This window comes from Apus apus, chromosome 6 (assembly GCF_020740795.1).
Source record: "Apus apus isolate bApuApu2 chromosome 6, bApuApu2.pri.cur, whole genome shotgun sequence".
Taxonomy (NCBI): Eukaryota; Metazoa; Chordata; class Aves; order Apodiformes; family Apodidae; genus Apus; species Apus apus.
Window position 1 is genome coordinate 38,916,081 of NC_067287.1, and position 23,733 is coordinate 38,939,813.

The following is a 23,733-nucleotide window of genomic DNA, read 5'->3' on the forward strand; positions in this document are numbered from 1 at the left end:
CCTTACCTACCCCTGCCTGCTCAGGAGGGGCACCTGCATGCTGCCACTGGAGCCTGTTCCCAGCTGGATGGTGTTTGGTTTGATTTAGTATCTTTTTTTAAATGCACTTTGCCTGGTGGTGTTTGTACTGACTCCTTCTTAATGTTTCTTTTGCACAAGGACTGGGACTTCTCATCTTCTGGTGTCTTTTCTGGGCTGAAGATTGACCCAGACACTCTAGTAAAGAAGCTTGACTTGGACTCCAGAAGCATCATTTCCTCCAGAACAGGTTTGTTGTTTTTTGAATGAGGGCTGTGTTTGGTTGTGAGCAAAGACGCTGGGGAACTGTATTTGCAGAACAAGCCCAGGAGACTTGGACCCAAGCACAACTTCTTGTGTTCCTGCCAGAGTGTTAAAAAGTGGTTTCTGCCTGGGGAGGAGGCAGGAAAACATGGATGTGCTCCGTGCTCCTTAGGTGGGGAACTGGCCTCCCGGCACCTGGGTCTGCTGGGCTGTGCTGTTCAGCTGGAGCCCCCACCTGTGGGTGTCCTCATGCAGCCTAAGGCTCGTGGCCCCCAGGGACTGAGGGGACAGCAGAGCCCGGGCTGTGACCTGGATCTCTGGGCTTCCTCTGTGGCTGCTTCAGCCTCAGCAGCAGCTGCCATTCCTGCCCTGGTTTTTGGCAGCAGGTTGCTCGTTGTGCCTCAGCAGCGCTCTGCCCCCGGCAGCCCGATGGCAGCCGGCTCTCCCCTCCTGCCCGGCGCTGTTGCTGGGTCCCTGGCTCAAGGACTCCTGAGCAGCAGAGTCCGGCTCATCAGGGAGGCTCAGGAATGAGAGGGAGGAGGTGATAGAGGCTTTTGTTTTCCAGTCTCAGGAGGAGGAAATGCTCCCTCTAGCCGCATAGTGGCAGGCAGCTTTGTCTCAGAACCCGAATTTCACCTCGCTAAATGGAAACTGATGTCACAGCAGTCTGTCCTTGTGCAGAAGATGTGTGTGACTCCCACGTACATTGCTGGCAGACTAAATTAATTTTTCTCTCCTTGCAGTGCCTTTGTTGACATGTCCAGGGCTGCAGACAAGCCCAGTAACCACCCCAGGGCTGGTGGTGAGCTTTGTCAGCCGTAGTCCATCATTTGTCACATGTGGTCACAGAGTGAGGGAAAGGGAAGGTTGTGTGAGGACACATTTGCTGGCACAGCCTGCCCCCTGCACAGAAACCTTTGTGAAATGTATTGTTTTCACAACACTGAACCCACTGTTTGCAGCTCTCCTGAGAACAGGACCTGTGTGCGTACGCGTGTGCCTGTGAACTAGTCATCTCTTTAATTAAATGAGACAGCATGTCGTTGAAGGCCGCTAGCCTGCAATCCAGGCTTTGACTGCAGGCTCCAGCTGTACATGTCTGGTTTATAAATAGCCCTGTGCTGCTGGTCCCTGTGCTGTGCTGCTGATGCAGATGTGCTGTGCTTGCTCCCTCTCGGGAGGCTGCCTGCTGGTTGCTGCAGACAGCCCTGCCGACCCCCGGGCTCTGCGCGCCCTCGCGCTTCCCACATCAGCAGCTAAAATTAGCTCGCTCTTTGGGGGCTCAAAACTGCAGTTCAGCCAGGCAAAGAGTGGTTTGTTTCTCTTTTTTTTTTTTAAGATCTTCCCAAGCTGTTGAGCCCTTTCTCCTTGTATCACTCTGGAGCCATGTGGAGGCTTTGGCATTATGGAAATGAAATCATTTTGTGGTGTTAATTCGGTGAACCGTGACTAGGCTGCTCATACAATGGCAGTCACCCTGCAGTTAGAAAAGAGATTCTAGACAGATGTGCTTTTTCTCCTGGGGTCTTTGATCAGTTTAGAGCCTGCTCAGCAGGAAATCCAGCTTGACTCCAACCGCACCCCCCTCCACTCCCACAACCCCTTTCTTCCTGTACCCCGTTAGCGCAGCACACAGGGCAGGGGGGTGGGATTCTCCCACACATTGTTATTTTAAGATTTGATAGCAAGACAAAAAAAAGTGTTTCTCCCACTTGCTTTTTAAGCTCTGAGAAGGTCGAGTTGGCGGACTGTAGGTAGGCTTACTCTTTCCACCCCCCATGCTTTTCACAGCTGAAATGGCTTTTTTTTTTTGTCAAGGGTGTTGTGTGGCAGTTGAGAAATCTGCTGTATTTGTCCTCCCTGTGTGTTCACGTGCACCAGTGCCTCACTTTACCTAAGATTGCTTCACATTATCCAAGATGGCTGTATCTCTCTGTTTGGGGTTATGATGATCTGACCTTGTGCTGTGACACTTCAGGGGCAGCTGGGAAGGCTTCAGCATGGGTTTAAAGAGGGCAGGAGTGAAACAAGGGAGTGGTTACAGAGCTTGGACCTGGCAGGAAACACTCTGCTGGGTTACCAAACCCAACTGGCAGTTATGGGTTTTGTCTCTGTTATCTCTCTTCCTTACACCCTACATCCCTCTGCTTTTGGAGATGTAGTTCCCAGAAGGGCAGCATCACTCCATGGCTGTGCTTCCATGGCATTGCAGCTTGCTCAAAGGTAGCTGCATAAGGTGTTTCTGGGTAAAACATCTGACCTGCTGTTCTGCCTCTGTTCCGTTCTCCACTTGGGCTTTCACATTTTGGCTTTGTCCTTGAACTAAGGGATCCAACTTTTGTCTTGACAGAGCCCAAGTACCAGAGCTATGTGCCCTGGAGTGCTCTCTGGTAATTCCCAAGCTGTCAGATTTGGAGCTGGCCCAGAAGGATATGTGGGGTTGGAGGTTATTTGTTGCTGGAAAAGTAAGGAAAAAGAGATGGTGATACTGGCTTGCATCTCTACCTGTCAGCACACTTCTTCGCTGTTTATGAGAGGATAGTGGCTGGCTGAATAGCAGAAGGGACCTGGAAGGCCTGGTCTCCTCAGAGCATGATCCAGGGACAGCAGTTACTCCTGGACCAGTTTGAGAGGGTGGTGCAGGATGAAGAGCCAGTCAGGTCTGTTACTGTGGAGCTGCCTGAAAGACTTGGAGGGTTGTGGAGCTCCTTTTCCTCTCTGGTTTGTCTCTCTGTCCTTCTCTAACTGGGATGAGTAGGTGACTATGGTGGTACATCTTTAGCTGGCTACTTCTCTCATGTTTCTTGTCCTCACTCTCTGCCTAGAACCTACTTTGTTGCTCCCCGCCTTCTCTCTGTCCATCTTCTGCCTACTTGACATGCTTGTGTGGTTGCTACCTCTCTCCCACATGGCCTGGGCACTTTTGCAGAAGTTCATTACCTTTTGTCCAGCTGTGAAGGTATCTCTGCTCGCGACAAGACACTCTGCTTCATTTCCTCTGGACAAGATGAGGTGACTCTTGGTTCCTGTCATTTTTTTCTTCTAATACAAGGAGTTTAGAGAGGTAAATGAGGAATGTGTGACCAGCAGCTGGAGGAGATGTTTCACTCCACTGTTACATTGCTGTGTCTACAATGAGCTGACTGTGCCCTGGCATATCCCAGTTCTTCTGAATACCTTAGAATTGGGAGGTGATGGAGCTGAGGGAGCAAGCTGCAGGGAAAAGCAAGTGTTTCTGTGAAAGCCTCCAATGCTATGAGAGATTGGGGCTAGCATCTGTAGTAAGGATCATCTCTCCCAGCCTGACCTGAACAGACTTTATCCTCAGGGTGTGTGTTCAGCTTTGCTGTCGAAGAGGGTGGCTGCCTTCTCCTCATGTTCTTCATTCTTAAGGCAGGTTTCAAGTTGCCCTGTCTTCATTCAAAGCAACCTGCAGACTTTTGTGTCTCACGCAATGAATTCAGCTCTAGGCTCCATGTCTGTGTGTGCTGTGAGCACTGGGTCCTTCTGTGGGTTCAGAAAGGGGGTGAACAGGTTGATGGAGGGGCTGTCCGGGCTTCTTACTGGGGCATGCAGGTGAAGCACAGCAGTTCTGCTCTAGTTGGGTCTTGGACAGAAACAGGAATAGATATTGAGGCCTGGAAATGGCCTCTAGTGTTGCAGCAGCACTAGAGACAGGCTTCCCATGCCCCTAAGAGCTGGTCCAAAATCCAACAAGCTCTCTGTGTGCAGCACCAGAGAGGTAGCTGGGGAACTGTGACTTAAGCCACTGGGATATGCAGGGAGGGTACCTGGGCTGCCACCAGGACAATGTGGGACAGGGAGGAATGTGATAGGCAAGTTGGAAAGCTCAGCATTTACAGCAGGGTGAGAGTCTCAGCACAAGGGGTTATGTTTGCCCACACAGGTGTGTGCTGAGGCTGGAAAAGAAGCCCCATATTTTGGGAGGATAAACTGGTGGCATTGGTTCTTGCCAAGTGAAGGCTCCATTTTCCTGGAGGTGGGGTGCCCAGTCCAGGTACCTGCTATTCTGATGGTAATTAACGTTCTTGTCTCTCTCAGACACAAGGCTGATCCAGCATGCTGCTTGTGATCAGTGTAAGGTGCTAGTTTAGGCAGTTTTGGGATCAGTAATTCGTGCAGCATGAGAAGGAAAGGGTGAAACTGTAACAAAAAATGTCACCAAAGTGGAATTCATTTTAGGTGAGTCTTGAGTGTGTGACGGTAGAAAGCCCGTGGTCTCAAATGGAAAGTATTTTAGTACAGGAAGCTCTGAGCTGTGCTGTGGAGCAGACGTGCTGCGACTCCTTTCTCCTGCTCTGCTTCTTGTCCGTAATCATTAGCTCATCTTAACACCAGATTCCAGATGAATTCCACATGCTCATAGGTTACAAAAGCCAGCAGCATCCCTGTGAATGGTGCAGTTAAGTCCAGAAGCTTGTTGCTGGCTGAATGATTGTTTCCTATCAGTGTAGTTTACTTAGCCACTGATGTAATGTAAATCAAATGCTTTGCCATAATCTAATCCATGCAAGGACCTCTGTTACTAGTGTGAGTGAATTAATCTCATCTGGGTGAGCCTCTAGCATGGGATTTAAATGTTTCCAACTAATTCAGAAATAATGGTCTGTCATTTTGGGGGGTTGCTTCTTTTTATTATTTTTTTTTTTGCTTTAGCTCTCCTTTCTTGGTGTTTTCTCCTTGAAGCAAGGGCCTTCTCAAGCCTGGCTCTGGCAAAACAATTGCCTGGGTATGTCTCTTTTTTTGGAGTGGATGATGAACCAGTTGTGGAATGATACGAACAAAGTGAACTGGCAGCTTCCTGCTTTATTTTCAGCTTCTCCAGAAGGGAACTGTGAGAAGATGTGTTGTTAGGAAAGCATGGCCACTTCAGAATTGTTTACAAAACCTTAGCTTGTCACCTTGACTTCTGAGGTTGTGGCAGGAGTAGCTTTTCCTGCAGATTGCTCTGGCTCATCCTGTGCCACTGGTGAGCCAGGAAACTGTGAGCCATGGATTGAAACCATTTGCTGCCTCTGGTCCTGGGCCAGTTAAAGGTCCTTAAGGAGACTGTAAAGTCTACCAGAGGGTAGATTTAGATTGGACATGAAGAAGACATTATTTTGTGATGAGGGTGGTGCAACACTGCCCAGTGCATTGAGCAACCTGATCTAGTGAAAGATGAAAGCACAGTTGGACGAGAAGATCTCTAAAGGTCCCTTCCAACCCAGACAGCTCTGTGGCTCCATGAGGTGGGGGACACAGAGTGATGTGGTGCTGCTGCCCAAGCCATCACGACATGATGCAAAGCTAGAGGGGAGTTTCAGGCATGCATGCTGTAATATCTTTGACTTTCCCTTTGTATCTTGAAGGCTTTCATCCTCTGATGACCAGAACTGTCTTGCAGCATGGGTTCCTCTGTCATTGGCTCAGAGGGGAGCAGAGGAGTGAAATTACTGAGCATTTGATGAAGAAGGAAGTCCCTTTTCCTCCTGAAGAAATGTGGAGGCAGGAGAGAATATTCCAAGCAGGAACGTGACAGCTTGAACTTGCTGGAGTCTGCAGGCTGTACATCCTTGGTTTTCCCCTTCCTTAGATATTCTTGAGTTCCTTTTGTTATCAAGCTTGCCTCTGCAGAGTCACTGACTGTGCCCTTCTGGTGTGCACCTCAGCTTCTGCTCCCATGTTCCAGATTTGCTGTGTCTGTTGAGTCTCTGCTTCCTTCTCCCTGGGCTCTGCAGCCACATATCCAATTCTGTTCTCCTTTTGTAGCCTCAAATGAGAAGTAAGAAAGCTGTTGTTGGTTGGCATCATGGTCCTGCCCTGTGACCATGCATTAACTTCATATGACAAGATTTGCTTTCCTGTTTTTTTTCAGTGGGTGACGTGGCAGAATCCAGGTGAGACCTCTCCTCTTCCAGCATCGCTGTTGCTGCAGCGTCTGGACTCTGGTTACTACTCCAGTGGATCCACTTTTGTGATGCTTGCAAAATTTCAGCTTTGGCCACTTCCCCATCACTCTTCAGGAGCTCTGACAGGATCCCAATCTTTATGTCTCATAATTGAGTGCTATCTGTTGGATTTCTGCTTGTTTATGGCCTTTACATATTCCAGTTCTTCCTCTTCTGTCTTCACCCCCGTCACGCTTCTCCATTAAGTGCTTCTGTGCAAATCCTAGGGCTGAGCTGTTGAGAGGAGCAGTTGCTTCTGCTGGGAAGATGCTTCCTGTGCTATTTTGCAGAGCATGGTGTGAGTCTGCCCTCCAGCCACTTTCCAGTGCTCTGCACCTTCTTCAGCCAGATGTGTGGGGATAGGAACGGGTCAGAGGGGGCAGGGGTGTCGGCAGCCTTCCCCCTGGGTCCATGCTGGGCCTTTCCTCCCCTCCTGCACAGTGTGCTGCCTGCCACCTCGTGTGGTCTCCTTCAGCTGTGCCTTCCTGGCCATTGTGCAGTGTCTGCTCTCCTGAAGCTGGATGTTTCCTGTTTGCTTTGTTGGGCTTTTTTTTTTTGGTTTTCTTTTCTGGCATGTTGCAGTGTTTAGCAATTGAATAAAAAAAATAATAAAACGAATCCTTCTTGTTTTAATGAAAGCATCCTTTCTGAATATCAGGTTTAAGCCTTCGCTGCTTTTTTTCATGCAGGTTTGGGGTATCTTTAAATCTTCTGCTTGTGTTTGTCATTTGCCACGTCCCTGTTTTGGAAAGCTGCTGGATCTTCACAATTCTGCTGCTGTCACTTTTCTTCAGGATGTAATTCTGTGCTGGCAGCTGTTGTGCCTGTCTTGTGTTTGTTATGTGCTGAGAGCCTTTCTCAAGCCGTTACCCACCATAACACTCTTCAGATGGAACGGGGTGAAAATGGTTTGCTCCACAAACTGAGGGTGTCAGCGAGTGGCCTGTGAGGAGCAGCTGAACCATCTCCAGTGTGTGTCTAAAATGCACCTTACTGCGCTAGTCCAAAATGACAAGATGTTCCTGCCCCATCTGTCTTTGTTATCTGCTGGCCAGGCTTGGGTCTATGTGAATTGTGGGAGCATTGAAATGCTCTCCCTTATCTGGTGTCGGAGGTAGCCTGTTGGTGAGGCACTTGGAGGTGTTGAACTGCAATGGTTTCTGCTGCTTTGAAAGTCTCTGCTTGGCATGTGGCTGCTGCTCCAGGAGGAGCAGCTGTTTGAGTGGCATTTGAGCTGGGATTTCTTGCTTCCAGGGGTGGGGACTAAATATCAACATGCCTTTAAAACAGGGCTCTCAAGCTCCATTAAAGGAGCCTTCAGTTATTGCTGCTTGGATAAGGCTCAGCCTTGATCACGGGAAGCTGTGCTCCCAGCCTGGCCCCCTCACTGCTGCCCCTGATGTGAATGGCAGCAGTGGCTGCTCTTTGTGGTCTCTGGGCTAGCAGCAGAGCTCTGCAGTAGCCCTTGCCCAGCAGGATAAAAAGTATGTAACTTCAGGGGTGACAATAAGTGATGATGTGATGAAAATATTGAAAAAAAAAAAAAATATGGAAAAAATACGATGGAAATGTGTTTAAGAAGATAAGTTGAAAAGTTACTGGTATCGTTTATGGAATTAAAGAAATTTAGAGGATGTAAAAAAATTGAAAAATTATGTCTAGCAAGCATGAATCAAATAGCAACACAGTAGATAGTTGGTGGATACTCCATAACCAAATGCTGTGGCAAGTGCATCGGTGCCAAAATGATTCCCCCTATACTCAAACCGTCTCATTGAGCCACCCTTGAGGGCCAAAAAATAGGACGAATACCCCGAGATGCTCACGTCTTGAGATTCTATTCACCCAGTGCACTGGAAGGGTCATCTGTGAAGAAGCCCCCCCAAAATAAAAGAACCAGGGGCGCCAAGAAGATCCAGATGCCGCGATCACGGGTGAGATGAACACGTATATCGAACCAGAGGCCTCGTGAAGAGACAAGTAGAGGGAAGGACCACGCCATGGTCATGAGGAAACAACCAGAGGCGCAAAAGAGCAAGGCTCACCGGGACGTACGATCCAACTATCGGGGCAGTAAATGGGCCTGAAGCTGGTCACGTAGTTAGGAAGCTACGGGGCGTAGCTGTCTCGCGTGAGGAGCACGACTAATAAATAACCCAGTGTGACAGCTACTGGCACAGCAAGAAAGAGTGGCATACGTAGTTTAGACAACATTAGCAGTTTAATAGTTTAGATAACATTAACAGTGCTGGAGATACTTCCTCATGAGAGTAAGGACTTATGCATAAGCCAAGGACACTATGGTTTTAGTACGCTAACTGTAAACTAAGAAATAAAACATTACACTCTCTAACCCATGTCAGATAAACGTGACAAAACATTAACTACCATCGTTAACAACTTCTGACTTTAATACGACCATTAGATTGTATACTCCAGAGATAATGTAATGTCAGTGGGGCAGGTAAGTCAATGCTTGTGCGACATAAGGTTAGTGGTACATATAGTAATTGTAGGAACATCCCTGTTTACAGGGGGTGGGGGGGGTACATCATGAGGGAAGGGTGATATGTTATTGTGGGGAGCTGTGTTTCTGTGGTTGAAGTAACCACGGAGGCTTTTCAGGCCATAAGTCTTGGAGAAAAGCCAAGTAGAAACTTCTATGATTTATTTTGAGCAGTGTAGGTGAAAGGGACCTGGGGGTCCTGGTGGACAGGAGGATGACCATGAGCCAGCAATGTGCCCTGGTGGCTAAGAAGGCCAATGGCATCTTGAGGTGCATTAGAAAGGGTGTGGGTAGTAGGTCAAGAGAGGTTCTCCTCCCCCTCTATTCTGCATTGGTGAGGCCGCATCTGGAGTATTGTGTCCAGTTCTGGGCCCCTCAGTTCAAGAAGGACAGGGAACTGCTTGAAAGAGTCCAGCGCAGAGCCACAGAGATGCTGAAGGGAGTGGAACATCTCCCTTATGAGGAAAGGCTGAGGGAGCTGGGTCTCTTTAGCTTGGAGAAAAGGAGACTGAGGGGTGACCTCATCAATGTTTACAAATACGTAAAGGGTGAGTGTCAAGAAGATGGAGTTAAGCTTTTTTCAGTGATGACCAGTGAGAGGACAAGGAGTAATGGATACAAATTGGAGCATAGGAGGTTTAAGGTGAATATCAGAAAATTTTTTTTCCTGTGAGAGTGACAGAGCCCTGGGACAGGCTGCCCAGAGAGGTTGTGGAGTCTCCTTCTCTGGAGACATTCAAAACCCGCCTGGACACATTCCTGTGTGATGTGCTCTGGGTGACCCTGCTCTGGCAGGGGGGTTGGGCTGGATGATCTTTCGAGGTCCCTTCCAACCCCTAGGATTCTATGATTCTATGATTTTGTTGTTTTTTTAGCGGTGTGTTTTGTGTTGGGGGGGTTAGCAGTTGCATCTAACCCCTCTCCTTACTGTGGGGTGGTTGGTTTGGTGGTTGCTTCTGTTGTGGGGTGTGGGTGATTGATGAGTCTTGGCCTTTCCTTTGTGTCGTTGGTTTTGTTTATGGTATATTTGGGGGGAATGTTAGTGGGTTTTGTGTACTCTGTGTCGTTGGCGGCTGACCCCTTTCCTGAGGGGTGAGGGGATTGGCCTGTTATGGGGTATGGGGCTGGGTTTGTATTGGTGTTGGTTTTGGGGGTGGTGGTAGGAGGTTTGGAGTAGAGTAGAGGTAGAGTAGACGTAGGAGGGGAGGAGTGGAAGTTGGGGGTGGTGACTGTCGATGGTGGGGGAATGTTTTCTTTTTGGTTGGATTTTAGTGGTGTGGCTATGTTTTATTCTTGGGGGGGTGGGGATGTTTTTTGGGGGTGGGTGAGGGTTATTGCTGACTCTGTTTGTTGTATTGGAGCTTGTGCAGGGGCTTTCTCGTGGAGCGATTCGGGCAGTTGGGCGGGTGGTCAGGGAATAGTTTAATGAAAAATGCCAGCTTTGGGAGTTGGAGATAGAGGTTTAAGTCCTTTTTTCTGATGCTTGGTTGGGGAAAACTCTTAAGAAGGGGTGAAGTCTTCGTTCTTTGGTTTACAAGACCAATGTTTTTATAAACTATTAGAGTATTTTAGTAGTTGAATATCTTGTTTTCTAAGGCTCCGATAAGGGGGAAGAGGATTAGGAGGATAGTGAAGTAGGTGAGGGAGGCTAATTGGCCAGTGATGATGAATGGGTGTTCTACTGGTTGCCTTCCCACTCAAGTCAGGATAAGTAGGTTAGCTACTAGGATTCAGAATAGGGTTTGTGATAGGGGTCGGAATGTTATTGTGCGTTGTTTGGATTTGTGGAGGAATGGGCTCAGGAATAGGATTAGTACGGAAGCAGCAAGGGCCAGTACCCCTCCAAGTTTGTTGGGGATTGAGCATAGGATGGCGTATGCGAATAGGAAGTATCATTCTGGTTTAATATGGGGTGGTGTTACTAGGGGGTTGGCTGGGGTGAAGTTTTCGGGGCCTCCTAGGAGGTTGGGGGAGAATAGAGCTAGGGTTATAAGTGGGGTGAATATGATGATGAATCCTAGTGGGTCTTTTGTGGCGAAGTAGGGGTGGAATGGGATTTTGTCACAGTTTGATACGATTCCTAGGGGGTTGTTTGATCCTGATTCATGGAGAAAGGTGGGGTGAATGAGAGTGAGGCCTGCGATTAGGAAGGGTAGGAGGAAGTGTAGGGCGAAAAATCGGGTTAATGTGGGGTTGCCTACTGAGAATCCACCTCAGGCTCATTGTACAAGGGTTTGGCCAATGTATGGGATTGCTGAGAAGAGGTTGGTGATGACTGTTGTGCCTCAGAATGATATTTGGCCTCATGGTAGGACGTAGCCTACGAAGGCAGTTGCTGTGAGGGTTAGTAGCAGGGCTACTCCTGCATTTCTGGTTTCTTTGTAGAGATAGAATCCGTAGTAGAATCCTCGTCCAATGTGGAGGTAGATGCAGATAAAGAGGAATGAGGCTCCGTTTGCGTGTAGGTTGCGGATTAGTCATCCCTATTGGACATTCCAGCATACGTGGGCTACGAATGAGAAGGCTAGGGTTGTGTCTGCAGTGTAGTGTATGGCTAGTAGTAGTCCAGTAATGATTTGTGTTGCCAGGCAGATACCTAGGAGGGACCCAAAGTTTCATCAGGCAGAGATGTTTGAGGGGGTGGGTAGGTCAATTAGGGAGTTGTTGATTATTTTTAAGAGGGGGTGGGGTTTTCGTGGGTTGGGGGCCATTAGTATGTTATTTATGTTAGTAGCAGGGCGATAAGGATTGATAGGGCGGAGGATCCTAGGTAGGTTTTGATTAGTCCTGAGTGTAAGGTGGGTGAGGCTTTGGTTGCTATGAGTTGTATGTCGGCGAGTCCTTCTGGCCCCATTTTTTTGTGCCATGATAGGTCAAGTAGGTGTGAGGCGACTTTCTGTCCGCTGTTCAGTAAGTTGGTGGCGCTAAGGCGGTGAGTTAGGGGGTGGAAGTAGCCTGGTGTTGATGAGAAGTTTAGGTAGGGGTTTGGTTTTGGGTGGTTTAGGATGTTGGTTATGTTTAGTAGTTCTAGGGCTAGGATGATGCCGAGGGCTGTGACGACGATGGCAGCGGTTTTTGTTAGAATTGGTATGGTTATTGGTGGGGTTTTTGTGGGTGGGAGGTAGGATGTGATTAGGAGGCCGGTGAGGATGCTACCTAAGGCTTGATGGAGGATAGGGGAGGTAATTGTGGGGTCGTTTTTGTTTATTGTGGAGTCATGCCAGTAGGCATCCAGCCTTGGGCAGAGACTGGCTCCCCTTCCCTGTAAAGGCTCGAGGGACCTGCATACTCCCCTCTGTAAGCTGGTGTTTTCTCTGGTGGTGTGCATGAAAGTGCTTGAAACCTCCAATAAAAGAGTTTGCAAGGAAGGAAAAATTCTCAGGATAGGGAAAATGCTGGGCAGGGATTAAACAGGCAAAGTGATCCTCTTTACCTCCCCTCCCGTTCCCCAGGCTGGCTTGGCAGCCAGAAATGGCTGTGAAGGACACTCTGTCTTCTGCACGTGAGCTGGGGGAGCAGTTCCTCTGTTTGCAGAAGCACAGCCCAAAAAGCATTGCACCCTTCCATGTCTTGATAGTAGTTTGATCAGGTGACAGATGGCACTTGACCACACCTGGACTGATTGCTCTAGGTAGCAGTTTTCCATATGTTCTTTTGTCCCTGCTACTTGGCTGAGATTTATTTGGTTTTTGACTGCATCGTTAGGAGCTGCTCTTACTGTGAAGCCACCTTGTAAGGTCAATTTTGGTGTCTGGCTGTTTTGTAACAGGCTGTTATAAATCTGCACAGTGTTTCAGAGGAGCTCCAGGAGTGGCCTGTGGCGTGGGGAGCCCCTCAGTCTACACAAACAGAACACTGTAGGTTACAAAAACTTGCCTCGAAGCCACAGGGCTCTTCTGCTGCTTCAGTCCAGAGACTGAAAATCAGTGGGAACTTGCTCTGAGAGTCAAGCTGACAAAGTTCTCCAGCAGAGGAGAAGAGCTGTGAGAACCTCTTGAAATGGAGGACAGTGACCTGCTGTGGGTAACCTCTGGGATAATTTGGAGTGGGAATCCTACTGAAAGCTGAGGACGCTCGTGCCTTAAATAAAAGCAATTATACTTTTTAAAAAGTAAAAAATTCACAGTGCTTGAAACCAGTTCAACAATTTCTTGTCTGTGCAGTGTGGTGCTGACTGTGAGAATGTTTGTATGGGAGCTTGAGTCAGTGCAATTAAATGAAAACAGCTAAACAAGTGTCTGTAACTTGTGTACTGCTTCAAGTGCTTTGACTTCCCTTCTGGAGACAGACCATTTCCATGTTGTGAGTACCTTATGCCAGGTCAGGGAAATGAGTTCTGTTAATATTTATGGCAGTAATTAACTTCGTTTTCTTCCCCTCCCTCTACTGGTGGCTAAGTCCTTGTTCTTAAAAGTAGTGCTTTTAAAAAAAAATAAAAATCCTCCAACTGAGCACTCCACAAACACAGTAAAGTTTTCCAGAGTCCCAAAGCTGCCAACATGTTTGCAGTCAGCTCCGGGGAGAGGAGGCTCTTGGCAGTGGAAGGAGTCTGAAGTGAGTCTTGGGAGTTGGAATGACGTGTCAGATCCCTATAGTTTCTTACCGTGGTGGTTCCTGTGGCTGCCCGTGCTGTGTGACGTTCAGCACCAGCGATGGTGGGAGGTGCACACCTACCCTGGAGCAGCCTGTACGTGCTGCTGTGAGGGCTGCATTGGAGCTGGGGGGCTGAAGAGGAGGGTAGAGCTTGGTGGGGGACTGGAGCCTCACCTGGTGAGGCTTCCGTGGTGCTGCTCTTGGCTTCTGTGAAGCTTTCCTCTGGCATTTGTAAAAGCTGGGTGCTCAAGCAGGTGCTTTTTAGGTGAAATGTGTCCATCTCTTGTGTCGCTGGAGGGTTTGCTGAGTTTGGGGCTGGTCAGGTGTGATGGGGCATGGCAGCCATGTCTTGCTCTCCGTGATTATGATTCACAAAGCTTTAAAAGGATACTGATCTACCCGGGTACCCTCCTGCTAAATCAGTTTTAAATGGTCAGACATCCTTGCTTACACAAAAATAGATCAGCCCTGCTTAGGAGGGTACTGAAGCTGCAGGGTTATCAAAGAGGTTTATGAACCAAAATCCTTTGCTGTTCCGATGTTACAGCTTTGGCATCACCAAGTTACAAAATTAGAAGTGCTGCAAAGAGAAGGGAGGCACAGTTCTGCATTGCTGGCAGAGGTGCCACCTGGCCCAGGTCCTGCTAACGAAACCCTCTCGTGGGGCAGGAGAGGAGCAGTTTAACACTGCGTGAATTGAGAAACTGGATCCCAAGAGGGATGAAGAAAGGCTTGTGGGGAGGGCAGATTGACAGCTCTGGAAGCCAGAGCCCTTCCCTTGTCACCAGCGTTGGTACCGAGCTGTGTCAGGCTGTCAAACGTGCTTCTGAAATGCGTGTCCTGGGAGTTTAATATTTAATAGACGCTCTATTTAGAAAACTGGCAGAAGCTGGTGAAGGGTAGGTGAGGTGAGAGGTGTCCTCCTTCTGGGTTGCCCCTTCTGACTTGCCTTGACGTGATTTTGGGGTGCAGTTAACAAACTGCAGTGAAACACAGTGTTTCAGACGGTCCCTGGCAAGATATCTGAGGGAAAGTGGGGGACACAGGCTTGTTTCCTGACCCCCTGCTGCCGTGTGCTCAGCTGTGCATGGAGGATGTGCAGAACATCAGTAGATCTGCTTGAGGAATTTTGGCTTCTGTGGATATTGTGGCTGTTCACACCTAACGTGGCTGTGCATGTTCTGGGCTGATTTCCTTCTGTTGCATTTCCCAGTTACATGGCTTCTTAAATTTGTTTTTACTTCTGTCTGTTTTCCTCCCCTTCCTTTCAAAATAATGATTATTTGTAAATTTGCATCACTGAGTGTTTTTATGTAACTGGGAATGAGCTGCTTTAGCATGGGTGGGAGATTCCCAGCTGTGATGGGTGCAGGCTCAAACCCTGTGTCTCTACAGCCAGCAGTTATTTTGAAATGCACTCTGAGCTGAAATAACCTGGCGTGCCTGTTGTCAGGGTGGTGCAGGAAGGCTGTTCCAGACTGCAGGAATTCTGTTGACAGACATCACAATATTGAGTTTAAGTTGCTTCCTTCAGTGGCACTTTCATCTTCTTCTCATTGAAGCTTCTGGCTATTGCTTTTGATTAATGCCACTAATTTGTGACCCTAGGACTGGTCTTATGTGTGCTCCTCTGCAGCTGCACTTGTTGCTTTAGTGCCTGTACCTGAGTGCTACTTATTTATGGAAATAGCATACAATTGTGTAGGTACTGTTTATGTGGGTTTATGGTAACTTCATGTCTTTTCTTCCTGCAGAATAGAGGGTGTTTCCCTGTTTACCTGTATTGGGTGTAGGTAGCAAGGTTTTGTTGGCAGGTGGAGAGACTGGAGCTACCCTGTGCCAGACACAGCTGGGTCCAGACAGCTCCAGTGCACCCACTGCAGCCACAGCTGAGCCCATCAACTGTGATGGTGGCACCTCTGGAAAAACATATCATTAAGAAGGGGTAAAAATGCTGGGCAGGCAGAGGAGTAGGGGAAAAAAATATGTGAGAAACAGCCCTGTGAACACCATGGTCACAGAAGGAGGAGAGGAAGTGTTCCAGTCACTGGAGAGGACCAAGGTGGACAAGCATGAGGAAGGAGGAGAAGCAACAGGAGCTTTGATGGACTGACCATAGACCTGTGCCCCAGCCTGCTGTGCTGCTCAGGGCAGGAGGTAGAGGCAGGAATGGAGTGAACCTGAGCCTGGGGAGAAGGGCACTGGGTAAGGGAAGGTGTTCTATTGGCTTTGTTTCTCACTACCTGATTCTTTCTTACTGGGCAATACATTAAATTAATTTTCCAGAAGTGGAGTCAGTTTTGCCTGTGGTGGTAACTGGTGAGTGAGGGAGTGGCTGGGAGGGCATTGTGACAGCTGGCCAAGGTCAGCTCCCCACATTACCATGGCGTGGCACGAGTTGAGATTCAATTCAGGACTGAGTAGAGCTGTTGCTCCGTGGCTGTTCCTCTGCCTGCCTTTTTCAACTGAATGTCTTCTGAGCATCATGCAGATCCAGAGACAACCTGAATTCCTTTGCTTTTCATTAACACAGATGTCTAAGCAAGTAATTTCTCCATGTTTCTGTTGAACCTGAGTACCTGTAACAACATCATGGCCCTCTGTGGCAGTGAAGCATATGGTCTTGCTCCATATCATGAGGAATCAGTATTTGCTAGGTTGAGTGAAGAGATCCAACATATGAATGCATCTAGACAGACCCGAGGAAGGGCCACAGAAGGTGGATGCAGCAAATGTACTTTAGAGGGAGGATCATCCCCAAACAAGCTCATGGATATACTTGCTGGTGTCTGTGAAGGTCAGAATTAGGAACCTCTTCCCTCCTCCCTCTCTTTGGGGGAGGAATGGGAGCAGAACAGTGCACAGCCATATACTCCCCTCTAAGTTCAAGGAAGTACAGAATAGGTCTTCGGTCCCTCCAGATGTTGCTTCTGCCTGTCTCTGCTGTGTAGGAGGTGCAGCCTTGCTTCAGCTAGGACTGCATTGCTGACAGCTCTGAAGCAGAAGAGGATGTTCCTGTGGCTGAGCAGAACATCTCTCCTTGAGAGTGCTCTTTTTCAGATGTTAGATGTGCTCATTAGAGGGCAGCAGAATAACTCTCCGATTTTCTAGGTCAGTTCTGTGGTTTTGAATGATGTTTTTCTGCTCTGCAGGACACAGAAGAAGATATTCCAGTTCCTCCTTCAGGTTCTCCTAGTGCAGCATGTGTATAAAAAAAAGCAATGCTCATATGAAAATGTTACCCAGTGTAAAGAAACACGGAGCATTATGGTAAAAGCTGCTTGAAGGCTCCAGAGTATTGTAGGCTCAGCAAGGTGGAGCTTCTCTAAGATCAGCCCACCAGCAGCTAGCACCTTATGTGGAAAAGCAGCCAAAGGAGTGTGTCACAGCTAACTTGTTTTCTGCTCAGCCTAATTTTTATTTGACCTTTATGTCCATACACATCTTTAGATTTCTTTGCTCTACCCCAGCTGCTGCTTCCACCTATTTTTGCTTGTGAGAAATGTTAAACAGCCAGACTTGCTTCATCTGAGAGTAATCTTTAAATGGGATTTGATGGTACATTGTGCCCCCCCCACACCCCCTTTTAATATAAATACTATAAATAATTGTGCCTTAGTCTTTAAAGGCTAAGTGAGGCTGGGATTTGGAGCCCAACATCACAATACTCAAATACATTATTTATTATGTAACATTCATAAAAGAAGGCTGTAGTGCTGTTTGACTTTGCAGTTAGTGTGTTTCTGGCTGCAGAAAGCCCTGTGTTGAAGTCCTGGCTAGGAGTGAGCATCTTCAGTGCACCTCTTATGATCAACATTTGCATGCTGTTGAGCTCTCTGGGGGATGTCAGCTGGGTCAGGGCATCTGGAATAGCAGGAAAACTGGATTTTTCAGTTTTAACAGCGTCAGCCATTGGTTTCCAACAGGTGACTGATTTTGCAAGTGGAAGCAAAACTTCCTTAACTAGAAATAAACTGATATTTGAAGAGACATGCAAATAGGTTTTGTTTCTTGAGAGCCTTTGCTGAATCTTCCCAAAGCTGATGATGGAGCACGTGTGAGGATTGGTGAAGGGAGACACCACACCTTTTTCCCAGAATGTGTTGGGTGTTTTCACACTACACCCTGCAAATTTCTTTTATCTCCCTTTTCCTTACACATGTCCACCCTAAGGGGCACAGAGCTGCAGGTTCCTCAGGATTTGGTAGGTGCTGTATGTTCCTCAAATGGGGAAGGGCTCTAGCACAGCAGGGTGCACTTGGCTGCTGCTTTCTGTCCTACATTGTTTTTTTTAGGGAGGCAGTATCCAAGCCCACAAACCTCTGAAGTGGAATAGCCTTCTTGATACTGGCAAATGTTGTTCCTGGCACAGCGACTTGGATCAGTCCCACCTCCTGGGGAAGTCCAGATTGTGCTTTGCACTCATGGTTTGGGATCTACTGGGAAGCTGGCATTTCTACGTGTCTTGGTCGTGACACCTCAGCGAAGGCAGGACTAGTGGGAAGGTCCTCATCAGGAAAGGGAAGCCAAACAAAGCTAGAAAAATGTGAAAAATTACTCATAGCACTTGGCAGCTCTTGGTCCATTAGGTAAAAATTAATATCCTGTCAAAAGGGTAAAAGGATGAAACTCAGCCTTGCACTGAGTGATGAGTCTGTAGGTGCAGGATGTGTGGATCTAAACCCACTTGACTGCTTGGTCCATATTAGGAGATCAGCAGGCACAGTGCTCACGCCAGCAGTCCTCACTGCCAGAGAAACGTGCTTCTTGCCAGCATCTTCTGTGCACCGTGGAAAGATCTCCTGCTGGCCTGGGCCCTCCTTTCACAGTGAAAGTCTCCCAAGACCTAATAAGATGTTGTGTTGAGGATGTGGGTCTTCTCAGTTAGGTGTATTTTGGGCATGGTGAGCCTAAGTATTGCAAGACTACCACATGGGAAGGGGGATGTGGGTTTTCTGGACTGAGGAACACTTTCTTCAGAGGAGCTGTGCCAGGCATTCCCTATGAGCCTGGGGATACTGGGGCTCGGGGAGGGGACAGGCAGGTCTCAGGGCTCTCTGATTTGGTGATCTAGTCCCAGACCTGTGAAGGTCAAGGCAGTGCCAAATGTCTGGCAGCTCTGAAAACTGACCTCAGGGAGCACCATCTCTGGTTTGGTCCTTCCCTGCCCCGTGTTACTTCTTTCAGTGAGATGGGTGCTGATGCAGCAGCTCTTCTGGCAGCTGCTGTTCTCATCACGGCACAGCCGGGCTGGGGCTGTGGTGAGAGCTAAGGCAGGCACAGGATAAATGCTGTACAGCAGGGCGTGCTGTTTGCTGAGGCTTGCTGTTGTCTGCCTGTGCTGCTGGCAGGGATGCAGGGAGCAGGAGGTGCAAAGTGGTAGTCCTGCTAATTTTTTGAAGTTTTGCTGACTTTAGAGTCAATTCTACCAGGAGAATGTTGTTCCAGGTTGGGCGAGTGATCCTGTCCTGCAAGTTTCAAGTGGAAAAAAAGGGGAAGAGGTGATGGGATGAAGAAAAACATAACTTCTACCTCTCCTAAAGGGGGCCAGATCTATTTTAAAGACTTCGTCTTCAGTGAAGTCAGCCAGATAGGCATATTGGAGTCAAGTGTCTTGTTTGTTTGAAAAAAGGAAGTTGTCTTGTGTGAGAATCATAGAGGGAAAGAAGGGTCCCTGGCAGAGTGGCCAAGTTCAGCTTTGGCAGGAGATAGCAGCCATAGGAGGTCTATAGGGAGGTAATGATCACAGTGGTCTGTCAAGAGGCTTGGTAAAGCTGCAGAATGGTGCTCCTCTGGAGCAAGGCAGAAGGGGAGCAGGAAGGAGGTTGTAGGGCAGTCTGGGGCTGAAGATGCTGTGGGAGTGTTGTGTGTTGCATAAGGTGGCAGAGCTGGTGATCATATTAGTGCCTCAGGGCTTTTGGGAGCTTTAAATTGGTCACTGAAGCATAAGAGCAGTTGAGACAGCACTAAAGCTGCAGCCACCAGAAATACCAGAGGCTGGAAGAGGGGGTGAAGCAGTGTTTGGACCAGTTCCACTTATCGGGCAGTCTGTGTACCCGTGGAGGAGGGAAGGAGACTTAAGGTGCTTGGGCACATCGTGGAATGAGTGTTTTTATGGGTTAGGCTTGTTGGACTGTGTAATCAACACCAGCACCACCACCATGAAAAGTAAAAGGTAGTTCACTGTGTCAGATTGGAATGCTGGGATTAGTAGGGCTTTTTCAAGGTTCAAGGGCTGTGATGGTCATACAGTCCTAATACAGACACTGGGTCGCCTTTGTCTCTGCTTTAGGGGCTTCTGCTGGGCATCTCCAGACTTGATCTTGTGGTGAAGCGTTTGCCTAACAATGGCAGTCAGTTTTATAGGGCTGCAAAGAAAAAAGTGAGTGTTTTTCTGGGGTGAACATAACTTGCCAGCCCTTTGAGCTGGGAGAGCTGTATGCTGATGCCCAGGTACCTGGGTGCAGCAGATAGGTTCTTGAGATTGGGATGGAGTTATTCTCCACCAGAGAAGTGTAGATTTTGTGCCTTGTTCTTCTCCAGGTGATTATTTGTCCAGTTCCATTCTTCAAATTCTTTCCAGTTTTGAAATCTGCTCCAATAAAAGGGAAGGGGAACAGTGGGCAGTGAGACTCTGGCAACCTTATGCACTGATGATCCTGAGGGTCCCACTGCAGGTAGGCAAAGCTGAGCAGTGAGTTGGGGGCTGGAGGTCAAATAAATGCCTGTTGCAAACAATTTGGGAAGCTCTCCTGGGTATTCTCACCCTCCTTCCTACTTTATGTTAGTGTTGCAGTCCTCTGTGTTTGCAGTAGTTTATGAAGCCACTTGTAATGCAAGTGGTGTTGGAACTGACTGATCAAAATGTGACTGGGATCGAGCTAATAATTCTTAGATTATGTAAATAATGAAAGTCTGCTGGCTTTATACAGGCTGAGTTGCTGAGCTCTTTTCCATGTCTAAATCTAAAATTATCTTGTATATGTTGGCTAAGCAGGCTATTGGGTAAAATAAATTAATGTGATTACATATAATATGTGGCTGTTCAGTGGTAGAAGATACAGTTGGACTTTCTGTTCCCTTGGTGCTCCCAAACTGTTAGGTGTTTGGGTTTCCTGGTGTGTAGGAGTTCTGACAGCTGCAGATGGTGGGATTAACTCCTTGACGTATGGTTGTGCAATAGATAGGACAGCATGGGGAGGGGGAGCACACAACACTAATCTGCCACAAAGACTTAAAAATTAAGGGCAAGCTCTGACATGTGATTACTTTTTTCATTTCCCTGTCAACGCATGGAGTTGGGAGTGGGGAACCCACACCACAGGGAGCCTGAGACCAGACATGTTAAAGAATCCAAGGGAATCTGCCAGGAAAGGAGAATTAATCAACAGTTAAAATAACCTAGTGGAAATTTTGCTGTGGTCCTAACGAGCTCTGAGTAAAGTTCAGAGTAATTACTTCATGAAAACTCTGATCAGAGCAGTAAGAAAGCTTCTCTAGAAACTCTGCTCCCACTTCTCTTTGCGCCGGTGCGTAGTCATAGCCTGGATACTCGTGGCTGGGGATGTGCAGGAGGTGATGCCAGGGTTCACTGAGCTTCTTTAGGACAAGGGGTAGGAAAAGCACACATGCCCACCTCGGAGGGAAAAGCCATGAGCCAGCCTGGCTAGGTGAGCTTGTGGCAGTGTCTGCAGTCACGTGCAGTCCATTCAGAGTGTTTGTGTTGGTTGGTGGAGGAGTTTAACAGCATTGCTGCTTAAGGCATGGAATATGATCAGTGATGAAATGGATCAGATCTCTTTTGTCTGGAAAAGATGAGTGTCTAAGAGAAGAGGAGCTGATGAAGTTTAGTAAAATATGATTGCCACAAAGGTGAAGAGAGATTAGGCTTGTTCCCAGCCTCTTCCACTGAGATAGGTGGAAGAAATCAAGTTAAACTGTAAGATGCTGGGTTCAGGACGGGTGAAGATCCTTCAGTAAAATGGCAGTTAAGTTGCAGGGCTCCTTGCAAGTAGGTGTTCTGAATTTCTGGTACGTGCATGGGCTTCAAAGCACCTGGTCAGATCCCCAAAACAAAAATGCACTGGGGGTACTAAATGCACTCGCTCTGTATTGGGGCATTCATTGCTGGCCCTGTCGGACATGTGGCCTTGGCTTGCAGGAAGCTTTGGTCAGGCCTGGTGTGTTCTTAGCCCGGTGGTGTTATTTACTAGTGGTAAAGCTGGACACCAAGGCTCAAACTCAAGTCCTCAAAGGGCTTCTGTTAAAGCTCTGCAAGGTTTTTGTGTGTGGGCTCTGCTGATGGTTGGCAGGAGCATTGCTGGCTCGGGACAGAGGGGAAGGCACAGGGGGGCTGGCCATGGCTGCTCCCAGGGTGCTTTATGCCAGGCTGGCTGCTTCTCTTGTGCATCTCACGTCTTGAGCTTTCTGTTGCATTTGCAGCCCTGGCTTGCACTTGCAGATGATGTTGTGTCTCCTGATTTCTGCAGATGCTTTCACCATGTCTACTGCATAACTTGATTTGTAACGCTACAGAGGGGACTCTTGTGAAGTGAAGCACGTGGGCTGCTAACCTTGAATTATTTGAATGCCAACCATTAATGCCTGTCACTCTCTGGGGAGCCTTCCAAAGATGAGGTATTCAAATGAAAACCACCAAAAGGGTAGAGGCAGTAGCCTTACTGGAAACGTGCAAGAGGGATGTTGGAGACTTTCCCTGTATTCATCCGTTCTGCCCGTTAGGCTGTGCACACAGCAGGGATGTCTGTCCTTGCAGCAGGAATTGCTACGGAGCCACGGGCTCCTTGGCAGCTCTTGTCACCCTCTGTGTGCTGTGAAGAGCCTGCAGGGATGCTGGGTCTTCCCTCCAACCCACACTTCCAGTGGCTTTCCTTGGTCTTCCAAAGCTACAGACACCTACAGCTGGGGCTGAGGGCAGAGCTAAGCAGTGCCAAGGTGGATTTTTCTTGGTTTCCGTCCTGATCCCAGTCCCAAATACATTCATGCAGTAGTCCTGCTGTTTGGCTATTTTAGCATAAAGTTGTCACTGTATTTCTAGTGCAGTTTAAAATCTGAAATGCAAGTTTTAAGCATCTGACCTTGCACAGTTGCCTTTAATACAGTTCTGTGGCAGACCTGCTGGAATCTAGAGGAGCTTATTCAAGTATTTCAAGGGTCTGAGTTAGGCGTTGGGCTTTTTCATCCCAGCTGTCTGTAGCATTCTTGTAACTACCTGAATATTGCTCAATCTCCCCTGTCTGTTCTGCAGTCATTAGTCTCAACTTTATTCTCTCTGGCCCTTCCTGCTTGCCTCCAAATCTGTCGTGTAATGCATTGGTGAGGGAAAGAAATTAATTCACTGCAAGTGGCAAGAGTTTGCTGGCAGTGCAATCTCAGGTGAAGTACAGAAATATAACACAGAGCCTTTCTGTAAGATACCAGGCATCTGCTTCACGTTTCTTGCTTCAAGTTAGGGTGTGCAGCTTTTGTCTGGAAAACAAGGCCTTCATCCAAGACTGGAAACATCAGCTACTGTAGCAATGGGGGAGGAGAGATTACAGTTAAACAAGCAAAAAGGATAAGAATATAGTAGACAATAGAAATGCTGACACTATTGGTCTGGAAAAAGGGTAACCTGAGCCCAGGTGTCTGGGAAGCAACTGTTTGGAGACCGGTGGAAAGCAGAGGATTAACCAGCACAGCATTGAAAGGCAAAACTCATCACCTGAAATCATCTACCCAAAAGAATGTAAGGTGGGGCAAGCCTTTTTCTTCCTCATTGTTGTTTAGTCTCACCCAGGACCAGGTGCTTTCCTTGGAAGAGGCTTGAACCTTCTTCCTGCCCCGTTGTCCCAGCAAAGGTTCACCTCCCAGCATGGCCCTTCCTGGGGTCTGCTATTTTCTTCTCCTGGGCTTGGGCATGTGATCAGAGGAGGCCAGAACAGCTTGTTCAGTCCTTCAGAGAGAGCTGAGCTCAGAGGCGAGTTGTCCCCTAGAAAGCCTTGACCTAGGGAGCAGAAGTCTCCTGCTGTGTCCCCCCTGCTTCCCCAGCCATCCCAGCTGTGTGAGCTGCTGCTGTTACAGATTTCCACCCTAGAACAAGTGGCAGGATTTTTGCAGCAGTTCAGGTCTGGTTAAACACAGTGGCCACCTCGTTGGGGTGTCAGGGGTGACAAGGAAACCTTCAGTTTCTCTGTGCCTGTGCTGCTGCTCTCAGCTAGCTTAATGAATCACAAACTCCCAGTCTTGATAGGGTTCTGTAGGACTGGATTTCAGCCCACCCCTCAGAGGTTTGGAAGGAGTAGGAGGCTGCCCAAGCTAGCTGACATAGCAGCAGTCCCCAGGGTCAGTCAGTGAACTGCACCTCTGATGCCTGGTCCTTGCATGCAGCAAAGTCCTGGA

The 23,733-nt window shown here is 48.1% G+C and overlaps 1 protein-coding gene across 3 annotated transcripts in view; it reads left to right on the forward strand.

The window, feature by feature from the left end:
- Positions 1 to 23,733, forward strand: part of SLX9 (SLX9 ribosome biogenesis factor) — a 57,515-nt gene that overhangs the window by 1,694 nt on the left and 32,088 nt on the right. For all 3 annotated transcript variants that reach the window (XM_051623384.1, XM_051623383.1, XM_051623385.1), the window contains exon 2: positions 160 to 268. In XM_051623384.1, coding sequence (XP_051479344.1) covers positions 160 to 268 — 109 coding nt within the window. The remainder of the gene's footprint in view (positions 1 to 159; positions 269 to 23,733) is intronic.